This window comes from Caretta caretta, chromosome 4 (assembly GCF_965140235.1).
Source record: "Caretta caretta isolate rCarCar2 chromosome 4, rCarCar1.hap1, whole genome shotgun sequence".
In the NCBI taxonomy this organism is placed as follows: Eukaryota; Metazoa; Chordata; order Testudines; family Cheloniidae; genus Caretta; species Caretta caretta.
Window position 1 is genome coordinate 38,930,456 of NC_134209.1, and position 14,025 is coordinate 38,944,480.

A 14,025-nucleotide genomic window follows, 5' to 3' on the forward strand; every position below is an offset into this window, starting at 1 on the left:
ATTCATGATCTGGGCCCCTTTAAAAACAGACCCAAAACATCTGCAGATCTAGAAATGCTTTTGACTTATTTTTTTCTTTCTTCCACCTGAAGGCCACAACTAATGGCTCTAGACTGTTCTCAGTGGTAGCAGACGACAGAACAAGGAGTAATGGTCTCAAGTTGCAGTGGGGAAGATTTAGGTTGGATATTAGGAAAAACTTTTCCACTAGGAGGGTGGTGAAACACTGGAACGCGTTACCTAGGGAGGTGGTGGAATCTCCTTCCTTAGAAGTTTTTAAGGTCAGGCTTGACAAAGCCCTGGCTGGGATGAGTTAATTGGGGATCGGTCCTGCTTTGAGTAGGGGGTTGGACTAGATGACCTCCTGCGGTCCCTTCCAACCCTGATATTCTATGATTCTAATGACCGTTGCTGCCATTAAGGGGCTCTTCCCCAGGGGAGAGAGAGACACTCATCCAGGTATCTCCCCCACCTCCACCCTGCCACAATCGTTTGAATCTGGTTTACACACGCCTGTGCCCTCTGTTTGTTCCCTGCGTGCCACAAGCTACCCCTGAAGCTGAATGGGAGTCCTGGGGTGGGATGGAAAGCAGGACCCGTTGCCAAACGAGGGCAGCATCCCTTTCGCTGGGGCTGGGAGGGCTGCAGAGGGGTTCGGTTGAGGAAGGTGATTCTCAAAGGAACTCGCCTTTGGTTTAAAAGGAGGCGGGCGTGCGCCGGCCCAAAGCCCGAGCGATACTACCCGCACCCCGGCCGCACCCTCTCCCCTTTCCCCGGCAGTGCAGGAGAGCGGGTCGCCACGGCTTGAGGGCGCCGAGCCCTCGGAAGGGCGCCGTCTCCTCAGCTCGACAGGAGGAAGCAGGGCCCGCGTCCAGCCTTGGGCGGGAGTTTCACTTTTGCAGCCAGCGCGGGAGCCGAACTTCCCCCAGCGGAGGGAGCGGGACCCGCGCGAGGGGGCGGGCGGGGGCTGCAGCGGCAGGTCGGTGCTTCCGCGGTGGCTGAAGAGGGGGCGTCTCTGCTGCTGGGGCCGGAGCGACGCGGCTGGCTGAGCGCGCCCCCGGGCTCCACCTGCCCTGCGGAGAGGGAGGCAACGGGCCGCGGCCTGCGGCGGGACGATGACGAGCCCCTCAGGTGGGTCCGGGCTGCTGCCGGGATGGGGTGGCCGGGCCAGCGCTGGGGGTGGGAAGCGGGGAGGGAGCTGTCAAACGCCGAGGTCTCTTCCTCCCCCCGCCGCCCAGCTTGGCTTCCCATAGGAGGGGCGGGTCCTTCCCTGCTCCCACACCGGACTGAGAGACGAGCGGGAGGGAGCAAAGGGGCTGGAACTGGGGGTGCTGCACCGGCTCTTCTTCGAGTCCCCCAGCCCAGCCTGTATCCCACCTGGCGATGCCCTTGGGGTGTGGTGAGCACTGCAGGGGAGACAGGGACCCACTTCTCTTCATGCCCTCCGGCGACGTGCTGTTGCCCAAAGCTACCCTATTACGAACCCCGAGTCCTGCTAATGAAAAATAAAGAGTAGGACCCAACCCACCAAATATTGCCGGGCGGGGGGTGATGCTGGAAGAAGAGTGAAAACGTGCGTCCCTGGGGATTTCTTACTTTGCTTCCCTAAGCGAAGGATGGGTAGAGCAAAGCCTAAATTTTTATTTTGCAAAGTGTCTAACGTAGGAGTGAAAATGTCAGACAACTTTTTTTTATTTAAAGGGAGATGTGTAGTAGAAGACTTTTCTTCTTGCATTGAGAAATAGCTTAGCTGTAGGGACCATTGCTTACTTACAAAAGAGTAAGTTGTTTCCTTAAACAAAATGAATACAGCTGGTATATGCGTTGTTAAATGGTGAACAATAACCCAGAATTTCTTTAGTGAAATATAATTGTAGACTTATGGCTTGGAAATATACAACCCCTCCAGTTTGGGGTCCTAACATCATATCTAGCTCAGTACAACCACTTTTAGGCAAAGCAGATGAGGTAATATCTTTTTTTGGACCAACTTCTGTTGGTAAAAGAGACAAGCTTTCGAGCAACACTGAGCTCTTCTTCAGGTTGTATTGAAATGAAAAACAAGGTCAAATGCCCACAAAAACTGGATAGGTTTGCCAGGTTTTCGACCAGAACGCCCCATCAAAAAGGGACCTTGGTGGCTCTGGTCAGCACTGCCGACCGGGCGTTAAAAGTCCGGTCAGTGATGCGGAGGGTCTAAGACAGGCTAGTCCCTACCTATCCTGGCACTGCGCTGTGCCCTGGAAGCGGCCAGCAGCAAGTCCGGCTCCTAGGCGGGGGGCTACAGGGCTCCACGTGCTGCCCCCGCCCTGAGCACCGGCTCTGTACTCCCATTGGTCGGGAACCGCAGCCAATGGGACCTGGGGGGGCGGTGCCTGCGAGCAAGAGCAGCGCGCGGAGCCTCCTGCTCCGCCTCCCCCCCCCCAACCCGGCCTAGAAGCCAGACCTGCAGGTCGCTTCCAGGTCACACAGCATGGAGCCAGAACAGGCAGGAAGCCTGCCTTAGCCCCGCTACGCTGCTGACTGGGAGCTGCCCGAGGTAAGCCCACGCCCCGAGCCCAAGCACCTGCCCCTGCCCTGAGCCCCCCCAAACCCCTCATCCCCAGCCCCACCTCAGAGCTCGCACCCCAGCTGGTGGGGGAGAGCAAGCCACTGAGGGAGGGGAAAATGTAGTGAGCGGGGGGTGGGACCTCAGGGAAGGGGCAGGGCTAGGGTGTTCGGTAGACCACTGGACCACAATGAAAGCTCAACTCACCCGTTCACCTTGTATTTCACTCGATTCCCATAAATATTTTGTTTTGGACATTTTAATTTGTTAGTGCCATTTCTCCAAGTGTTTTATATGACAAACTAAATTTTACTGAACACTTTACTGAAGAAGACTACCATTATTTTTCATAAGTGTTTAGCAGCACAAGCCACACCTATAGCTTTATAGAAATGCACCCCTCCAAAATATCCATTAATCATATGTTGGTTCAACTTTAAACCTATGTATCATTACATACCAAAAAATACATTTCAAAAGTTATTGCAAAGTCAAGCGCTTGAAAGTTGGGAAAGGCTAGAATTAGGGTAGAATGGACAATATAAATTCTGGTCCCTTGGAACGTGCATTGTCACATACTTTTTAATTAGATAATCACATACTATTTTTTCCATCTCATTCAAAACACAGGATGGACAGTGTTCAGTGATCAAGGCATCTAATTCAATTTTTCTTTTTCTCTCATAATTCAATTTCTGATCTTCAGCCTTATTTACTACACGCCATCCAAACCCTGCACTGAATACAGAATTGTTCATTTTTTCATGGTCTTTTTTTATAGATTTCAGAGGAACAGCCGTGTTAGTCTGTATTCGCAAAAAGAAAAGGAGTACTTGTGGCACCTTAGAGACTAACCAATTTATTTGAGCATGAGCTTTCGTGAGCTACAGCTCACTTCATCAGATGTTTACCGTGGAAACTGCAGCAGACTTTATATACACACAGAGAATATGAAACAATACCTCCTCCCACCCCACTGTCCTGCTGGTAATAGCTTATCTAAAGTGATCAACAGGTGGGCCATTTCCAGCACAAATCCAGGTTTTCTCACCCTCCACCCCCCACACAAATTCACTCTCCTGCTGGTGCTAGCCCATCCAAAGTGACAACTCTTTACATAATCAAGTAGGGCTATTTCCTGCATAGATCAAGGTTTTCTCACATCCCCCCCACCCCCATACACACACAAACTCACTCTCCTGCTGGTAATAGCTCATCTAAACTGACCACTCTCCAAGTTTAAATCCAAGTTAAACTAGAACATCTGGGGGGGGGGGGGTAGGAAAAAACAAGAAGAAACAGGCTACCTTGCATAATGACTTAGCCACTCCCAGTCTCTATTTAAGCCTAAATTAATAGTATCCAATTTGCAAATGAATTCCAATTCAGCAGTTTCTCGCTGGAGTCTGGATTTGAAGTTTTTTTGTTTTAAGATAGCGACCTTCATGTCTGTGATTGCGTGACCAGAGAGATTGAAGTGTTCTCCGACTGGTTTATGAATGTTATAATTCTTGACATCTGATTTGTGTCCATTTATTCTTTTACGTAGAGACTGTCCAGTTTGACCAATGTACATGGCAGAGGGGCATTGCTGGCACATGATGGCATATATCACATTGGTGGATGTGCAGGTGAACGAGCCTCTGATAGTGTGGCTGATGTTATTAGGCCCTGTGATGGTGTCCCCTGAATAGATATGTGGGCACAATTGGCAACGGGCTTTGTTGCAAGGATAAGTTCCTGGGTTAGTGGTTCTGTTGTGTGGTATGTGGTTGTTGGTGAGTATTTGCTTCAGGTTGCGGGGCTGTCTGTAGGCAAGGACTGGCCTGTCTCCCAAGACTTGTGAGAGTGTTGGGTCATCCTTCAGGATAGGTTGTAGATCCTTAATAATGCGTTGGAGGGGTTTTAGTTGGGGGCTGAAGGTGACCGCTAGTGGCGTTCTGTTGTTTTCTTTGTTAGGCCTGTCCTGTAGTAGGTAACTTCTGGGAACTCTTCTGGCTCTATCAATCTGTTTCTTTACTTCTGCAGGTGGGTATTGTAGTTGTAAGAAAGCTTGACAGAGATCTTGTAGGTGTTTGTCTCTGTCTGAGGGGTTGGAGCAAATGTGGTTGTATCGCAGAGCTTGGCTGTAGACGATGGATCGTGTGGTGTGGTCAGGGTGAAAGCTGGAGGCATGCAGGTAGGAATAGCGGTCAGTAGGTTTCCGGTATAGGGTGGTGTTTATGTGGCCATTGTTTATTAGCACTGTAGTGTCCAGGAAGTGGATCTCTTGTGTGGACTGGACCAGGCTGAGGTTGGTGGTGGGATGGAAATTGTTGAAATCGTGGTGGAATTCCTCAAGGGCTTCTTTTCCATGGGTCCAGATGATGAAGATGTCATCAATATAGCGCAAGTAGAGTAGGGGCTTTAGGGGACGAGAGCTGAGGAAGCGTTGTTCTAAATCAGCCATAAAAATGTTGGCATACTGTGGGGCCATGCGGGTACCCATAGCAGTGCCGCTGATCTGAAGGTATACATTGTCCCCAAATGTGAAATAGTTATGGGTAAGGACAAAGTCACAAAGTTCAGCCACCAGGTTAGCCGTGACATTATCGGGGATAGTGTTTTTGATGGCTTGTAGTCCATCTTTGTGTGGAATGTTGGTGTAGAGGGCTTCTACATCCATAGTGGCCAGGATGGTGTTATCAGGAAGATCACCGATGGATTGAAGTTTCCTCAGGAAGTCAGTGGTGTCTCGAAGGTAGCTGGGAGTGCTGGTAGCGTAGGGCCTGAGGAGGGAGTCTACATAGCCAGACAATCCTGCTGTCAGGGTGCCAATGCCTGAGATGATGGGGCGCCCAGGATTTCCAGGTTTATGGATCTTGGGTAGTAGATAGAATATCCCAGGTCGGGGTTCCAGGGGTGTGTCTGTGCGGATTTGATCTTGTGCTTTTTCAGGAAGTTTCTTGAGCAAATGCTGTAGTTGCTTTTGGTAACTCTCAGTGGGATCATAGGGTAATGGCTTGTAGAAACTCGTGTTGGAGAGCTGCAAGGATCTACAACCTATCCTGAAGGATGACCCAACACTCTCACAAGTCTTGGGAGACAGGCCAGTCCTTGCCTACAGACAGCCCCGCAACCTGAAGCAAATACTCACCAACAACCACATACCACACAACAGAACCACTAACCCAGGAACTTATCCTTGCAACAAAGCCCGTTGCCAATTGTGCCCACATATCTATTCAGGGGACACCATCACAGGGCCTAATAACATCAGCCACACTATCAGAGGCTCGTTCACCTGCACATCCACCAATGTGATATATGCCATCATGTGCCAGCAATGCCCCTCTGCCATGTACATTGGTCAAACTGGACAGTCTCTACGTAAAAGAATAAATGGACACAAATCAGATGTCAAGAATTATAACATTCATAAACCAGTCGGAGAACACTTCAATCTCTCTGGTCACGCAATCACAGACATGAAGGTCGCTATCTTAAAACAAAAAAACTTCAAATCCAGACTCCAGCGAGAAACTGCTGAATTGGAATTCATTTGCAAATTGGATACTATTAATTTAGGCTTAAATAGAGACTGGGAGTGGCTAAGTCATTATGCAAGGTAGCCTGTTTCTTCTTGTTTTTTCCTACCCCCCCCCCCCAGATGTTCTAGTTTAACTTGGATTTAAACTTGGAGAGTGGTCAGTTTAGATGAGCTATTACCAGCAGGAGAGTGAGTTTGTGTGTGTATGGGGGTGGGGGGGATGTGAGAAAACCTTGATCTATGCAGGAAATAGCCCTACTTGATTATGTAAAGAGTTGTCACTTTGGATGGGCTAGCACCAGCAGGAGAGTGAATTTGTGTGGGGGGTGGAGGGTGAGAAAACCTGGATTTGTGCTGGAAATGGCCCACCTGTTGATCACTTTAGATAAGCTATTACCAGCAGGACAGTGGGGTGGGAGGAGGTATTGTTTCATATTCTCTGTGTGTATATAAAGTCTGCTGCAGTTTCCACGGTAAACATCTGATGAAGTGAGCTGTAGCTCACGAAAGCTCATGCTCAAATAAATTGGTTAGTCTCTAAGGTGCCACAAGTACTCCTTTTCTTTTTTTATAGAGTACATTGCTATGGCATAAAAGTGCCTTACAAAAATTAATGCATTATTATTTCCATTTTACGGAAGGGGAAACTGACACAAAGAACATAGTAAATCAGGGGCAGATCCAGGATTAGAATTTCGGACCCCTGGACTCCCAACCTTGACCACACTGCATAACTGAGGAAGAAGATACTGAGTATTTACAGTTCCCATTGACTTCAGGTAGAGATGAGTGTTCAGCTGCACTTCTGAAAATGAGTGCCCCCTGGTATTTTATATTGGGCACCCAGAAAATGACAAACACACAATTAGTGACCACCTGCCAAAAATTGTGTTTAAGAGACTTGCTTGATATCACATAGTAAGTCTGTGGCAAAGGCAGGGATCTATTTTCACAACTCTAGGAGACAGAAAAGTATTTTTACCCTCATCTTACCTATGAGAAAATAGATATGAAGGCCAGAATTTGTAAAAGTGTCGCTATTTTCGGTGCCATGATTGGGCGCTCGCTCTGCATGAGACATCCAGGACTTTCTTTTTTCTTTTTTCCCAGTGTTTTTAGGATTTTATAGCACTTTTAATGTTCAATACACTAACTGACACTCACAGCCCCTTATGAGGTACAATAGAACCTCAAAGATATGAACATCAGAGTTACATCAGGCCTTACTGATCAACTGGTTAGCATGTGGGACTGGAAGTAAGTGGAGACCAAAATGCAAAAAAAAAAAGGCAGCAAATACTGTATTGCAGTGGTCACCAACCGGTTGATTGCGATCGACTTGTCAATCCTAGTGGATGTCCCAGTCAATCGCGATCTCCGACAGACTTCTTTATGCAAATTCCACTAAACATACTGTACCTAGTGTAGATAAAGCATTCATGAATGGCAGATCTCTTATGAAATCTGTCTTCACTTATGGGGAGAGGCAGAGATACGATAATCCGCTAATGGTGATGCCATACTTGAGTTATATCTCTTCTCCACATTCATGAAGATAAATGTCATAACAGAGATTAGCCATTTTGTATTCTTTATTTATATAAAGTGCACTTCTCCCACTTGACAGAAATAAGTCATTAAAATTGATTGTGTTTGAATGGAATGTGTTAATCGTACAGGGGAATCTAGCCAATGACTAGGCTTGGAAACATTTGATTTTTGTATTTCATGAATAACAGAAAACAGCAATATATATTCAGTATTTTTAATTTTTTTAATTAATTTAAATGTATGCATTAATAGGAAATAAATAATGCTCAGCGCTTGACTTAATTAAAAATATAATATGTAAAAGTGAGTTTTAGAGACGATTCAGAAATAATATCACAGAATTTGATAATCATATATAATAATATCTTCTCAGTATTTCTTTGAGTATAATGAAATACTAAATTTTTTACAAGATCCTATGGTGTGCATTCACACGTGCACACAATCATGTTAGACAAAAAACCCTTTTTGTGTATTAAAAATGCCCTTTCTATACATTTTGCTTATTAATGATGAAAATAGTTTGATAGTGTTTTGGATTAAAGGAAAAATCTAGTATTACTGAGATTTAAAGATTGAAATCTAATTATTCCACGCCTAATACTTAAAGGTCGAGGTTGATCATTTCATCTCCATCCAAGATGCTATCCAGCTGCCAGTGTCTTCAAACCACTCCTACTGGCTGGAAACTTAACTTCCTTTTTTAAAAAAAACATTCAGCATGGTCGTGGAAAGGAAAACCTGTTCCATTAAAAATTAAAACAACATCCCGATGACCTAAAATATAAAGGACCGAGTTTTTTTCTGCACAAAACTGGCATTAGAGGCTGGCATCATGGGTCATTCACAGGCGTGTATCAACAGCTTTATAGGAATGAAAGATAATAGGGAGGGTGGGGATTGACTATGAAGGGCCTTAAAAGTAAATACAAGTAGCATATATTTGATGCAATAGAGAAGGGGGAGTCAGTGGAGGGTTTCAGTGAGAGGGGTCACATGGTCAAGGCTATGGACTAGGAAAATTATCTTTGCAGCAGCATTCTGATGGCTATGAGCAGGGCAAGCTTGCATTTCTCAAGGCCAGAGAGAAGAATGTTGCAGTAATCGAGATGTGAGATAATGAAAGCTTGGCTGTGAATTTTAGCTGTGTGGCTGATTTGGAAAAGTAATATGTTAGATGTGATGCAGAAAGAATTGGCACAATTCAGACATAGTCTGGATGTGAGGACCTAGTGCAGGGGTGGGCAAACTATGGCCCGGGGGCCGCATCCGGCCTTTCAGACATTTTAATCCGGCCTTCGAGCTCCTGCTGGGGAGTGGGGTCGGGGGCTTGCCCCGCTCTGTGTGTGCCATGGTTTCGCATGGCTCCCAAAAGCAGCGGCATGTCTCTCCTCCGGCTCTAATGCGTAGGGGCAGCCAGGGAGCTCCACTCCCTTCCCCCGCCCCAAGTGCTGCGCCTGCAGCTCCCATTGGCCGGGAACCACAGCCAATGGGAGGTGCAGGGGTGGCACCTGCAGATGGGGCAGTGTGCAGACCCACCTGGCCACGCCTCCACATAGGAGGTGGAGAGGAGGACATGCTGCTGTTTCTGGGAGCTGCTTGATCTAAGCACCACCCAGAGCCTGCACCTCTGACCCCCTCCCATGCCCCAACCCCCTGCCCCAGTCCTGATCCCCCTCCTGCCCTCCAAACTCCTTGGTCCCAGCCCAGAGCACCCTCCTGCACCCCCAACCCCCCATCCTCAGCCCCATCCCAGAGCCCTGACCCTCCCACACCCCAAACACCAATTTCATGAGCATTCACGGCCTGCCATACAATTTCCATACCCAGATGTGGCCCTCAGGCCAAAAAGTTTGCCCACCCCGACCTAGCGAGAGGTCTGAGCTGAAGACAAATCACAGTGTTTCCTTTTCTTGCAATCTTTTAATAAGTCTGGTGATATTTGATGTGTCTCTTAAAGTCCTAATTTCTGAAGTCATTTGGTTTATGTGAAAATCTCAGATTTTGTCAGAAAACAGTAAATTTCAGTCTCAATGGTTTGTGGACAAAAACTTGAAAATGTGAATCCTAAAGGCTTAAGTATCAGAAGGCAAATATAAAGAACCCAGATTTTATTATTTTTAAAAATCCGGTGTGTTTTAAAGCCAGTCTTACGATTTTGAAAATCTTGATTTATGATTTTTGAATGCATGGGTTTGCACATACTGGCATCATAAACTTCGAACAGAAAGAAAGGGGGGATGTTTTCAAAGATATTTGAAAATCATTGCTGAAAATCTGCCCTCCCATACTGATTTTTCTTTGTAACTTGCAGTTGAAAAAAGTAAGAGTTCTTTCAGAAATGAACTCACCCAAAGCAGTTTCCTTTCCTTCTCTGAACTCTTATTCCTCTCTCCTGTCTCTAGGTGCATGGTCATCTCATATGCTCACTGAAGCTTAAAATAAGCAGTAGATTACACACATCTGAGTTTCATTGGCACTGAAAAATTATGTCACTGAAGCCACAGTACAGGCAAAAGAAAGGGCAACAGTCTCAATTTCTAAAAGGAGGAGCATCTGTGTCCAGGGGGATGGGAATTGCAATATAAACACAGTTCTTCTGCTCTCTTGTCTCTGTTTCTCTTGGTGCTGGTCTCTGAGTACCTGGTAAGCTTACATACTCCTCTATTTTTACACGTGCAGTAAAAAACCAACCAACCAAAATTTAGAACATTTGAACATAGTGCTACAGTAGGCAGTACTAGGTTAGAATTTTAGCTGCATAGGGGACCCATTCATTTCTGATTATATTACTAGATAATCTGTTTAATGTAAAAGTAGTAACAGATTTTAAATGACAGGTTTCAGAGTAGCAGCCGTGTTAGTCTGTATCCGCAAAAAGAACAGTACTTGTGGCACCTTAGAGACTAACAAATTTATTAGAGCATAAGCTTTCATGGGCTACAGCCCACTTCATCGGGTGCATAAGTATTTGCATAAAACAAACCCACATTTGAAATATTCAAAATAGCCATGCAGTTAAGAAGGGAAAAACAAATACTGAGGTCTGAAAGTCAAATAGAGATTCATATTATTTCCTAAGACAATATGGATCCTTATTTATCATCTGATACCTCCCTATTTAGAAATGAAACAAAGCTCTCTAATTATTCATAAAGTCTGATTTACACTTCCATTGGTTCTGATATTTAAGGCAAGCTAATTTTAGATTTTTTTTAAAAAAAGGCATAGTTATACAGTTCTGCAAAGTTCCTTGAGACTCCGTATAATCTCAAAAAATCAAGACATCCTGTATATAACATGGTATGTGAGTATAATTTAAGAATGCATAGCTGAGTTTGGAAAGCACCCTTTTTGCTCTTAGATCACATGGTTAGCAGCTGTAACTGCCTTGAAACATTATACAAGTACTTATTAATAGCAAGTATTTGTGGCTTTGATTCTCTCCTTATTAAAAGTTGGAGTGTGATGAATAGTCATTTTCATTATATGGCCAAACACCAGATACTGACTTCTTGTTTAGCCATGTAATGAATACCATCAAAGAACCAAATTGTATAAACTGTATTTTAGCAGTGCTAAGAAATAACTTTCATGATAAAATAACTCAGAGCATCCATAGGAACTATTACGTAGTTATCTGCTGGGTATAATCTATGTTCAATATAAGCACACAATAATAATTGTATTACTTTCGTCATTCAATAATTACATACAATATTAGCACTCGATATAAGTACGGATTAATAGCACTGTAATACTAAAGTAAGCAATAATCTGAATTTTCTCTTACATGGTATGTTTTAATCTTTAATATAGTTTAAAAAATAAAGCCTTTTAAACAGATATTTGCTTTTTTACACTCTCTTCATAATAGTATGTCTGTACCTCACAAACAGAAAGAAACTGGATAGGTACTTAAATGAAGTGGACAGACTTTCAGAAGTGCTCAGTACACCGTAGCTGCTGAGCTCTTTTGAAAATTTGATCCAGAGAGATTAAGGCCAAATTTTTCAAGTGTCCACTTGTTCTGTGTGTCTGTGTGTCTAGCCTTGGACACCCTGGGCCCAATCTTCAGACGTGCTAACCAACCATTGCCCCATTTGACTTCAAGTGGAGTTGTGGGTCCTTCTAAAAATCAGGCCCAAGATGTCTGACCTGGTTAAAAAAGGGTGTGTGTGGGGGGGGGAGGACAATAAGTGGCCACTCTGAATTCCAAGTTTGAGCTGACGTTTTATTAATAAATAAATAAATAAATAAGTTAGAGCACAAGCCCAAAGGGCTGACTCCTGAAAGACTGCCACCTTTGCCTTTCTTTTCTGTTATTCATTTCCCATCTCTTATAATGGAAACAGAGAGAAAAGGACCTTTGTTTAGTTTGTTTTGCTTAGAGAACCCCGCATATGCTATGAACTTGGAGGGGGGACATTATAAACAACTTGAAGTAGGATCTGGTGGGGACTCAGGAGAGCCCCTAACTCTCCCACATTTTGAAATGCTGAAAACTTGTTAATATTTATGTAGGCATGAAATGTGTGCTTGCTGCATAATGGGAGTGAAACACTGGTGCACAAAACAACTTATACCAGTGTAACAAATTGTCTTGAACAAACATTATGTAAGTATAAAAAAAAACCCCAAATGTTTTAATTGGCGAAATGAAAAATTGGAACATTTCAGGCATCCTGAAAAAATAGTTATCAGGATACTATAACACCATGTGAAAAACTATGACTGTGTTGATTTAAAAAAAGAAATGACAGCCTTACCTAAATGATTTGTCCGAGATTACACAGGAAGCACGTGACAGCTAGGAAGAGGACCTAGAATTCCAGTGCAGCGTCTTAATCAGAAGACCATAATTTCTACAGATAATAATTAGAATACAAACATACGTTGTAAAAATTATTCAGGGGTTTTACCACTCCTTGAATTTCTGTGCAGCATCCTGACACAGTGGCCATGATTGTGATCCCTTAGGTAGTGCCTATAACATGCCCGGTGAAGGCATGAGGCTACAGTGGAGGTGGCTCTGTGAGGGAGCCACATTGTACTTCTCCAGTGGTAATGCAGTGGCTAATCACCTCTCAGCTGGGCTCATGGAAGGAGTATATTTGCCTCAGGACTAGTGCCTCTGGGATCTTTAACTGGGTGGTTGTGTCCTCATGTTGCTGCCTGCTGTGGTGTATAGCTTAATGCTACAGCTGAGCCCTATAGTTTGTACCAAATAAAGACCCAGACATTAATACTTGAAATTTGTTGTTGGTAAATGGTACTTTAAAAATAAAGAAAACCTCACAAAAACTCAGCTCATTGATGATCTGTCTATATTTTAAACACTTACCCAGTAGCATTTAACATATTCTATGTACTGGTGAGGGGACATTGTGTGAATGCTCACAAAGAAACAGGGTTAGAGACTGTGGAATCTGTAACTTTTTTTCTTACTTAAACAACAGAGCCAGTTCAGACAGTTGTACCAAATCTGCATAATTTTGGAGGAAGTAAACACTATCTAGCAAACAACAAACAAACCAATATTAACATTAACCAAGAACACCAACAATCTTTCTTATACCCAAACAAAGACATAAAGCAGAAAACACTGAGGCCCCCCCCTCCCAGGTTCTTTGTATCTGTCTGTTTACATCCATGATCCTGCAAACACTTAAACATGTCACTTTATGCCTATGAGTAATCACCTTAGGTTCCTTGGTGCAGGGACTGTGTGTACTTCTGTGTCTAGTACAGAGCAAACACCGAGGTAGGCACAAATAATAAGTCATGATAGCTCCACTTGCTGGATATTTGTATATTTTATTCCACAGAAATAATACTGAATATCAATATATCACAGCATTCAGCTTGAGCGCTCCATGGAATGAAGGAAGGTTAGCTGGTGGATCGAATAGTAATAGTACTCAAGTTGATTGTTAGTTAGTCAAAGGTAAATTTCTGTGTTTGAAAAATACTACTATTTGTTAACAAATAGAGTTCTTATAGGATATAGATCACATCCCTAACAACATTTAACATATTGAAGTGGTAATGTCTTTGTCAGTGTTCAAACTTTTACAAGATTTTGCTGAATAGAAAATGAATCAATACATGGACTTAAATTTTATAGAATTGAAATATATATACATCATATTTTCATATAATGTATGCTTATTATTGTTTTGGTTTACCCATGAAACATTTTACACTTTGTTAGTTGAAGGATGGAAAAAATGCAATTGTGTGCCTGGAACAAGTTCAACAAGAATAGCTGAAAACTATTTGAGGACTGAAATCAAAAGACCCAACCTTTAAATAACATTAGTTTCTTCCTTAAAAATAGAAGCCTACAGGACTCAATTAGTTTAACACTAAAGCAATACTGAGCAGTAAAAGCAAA

The 14,025-nt window shown here is 43.8% G+C and overlaps 1 protein-coding gene across 2 annotated transcripts in view; it reads left to right on the plus strand.

The window, feature by feature from the left end:
* Positions 1 to 765: 765 nt before the first annotated feature.
* Positions 766 to 14,025, plus strand: part of BANK1 (B cell scaffold protein with ankyrin repeats 1) — a 304,678-nt gene continuing 291,418 nt past the window's right edge. The window contains exon 1 of one of the 2 annotated variants that reach the window (XM_075127546.1): positions 766 to 1,131. In XM_075127546.1, coding sequence (XP_074983647.1) covers positions 1,116 to 1,131 — 16 coding nt within the window. In that variant the 5' untranslated portion in view covers positions 766 to 1,115. The remainder of the gene's footprint in view (positions 1,132 to 14,025) is intronic. The other variant, XM_048847348.2, reaches the window with a different exon arrangement.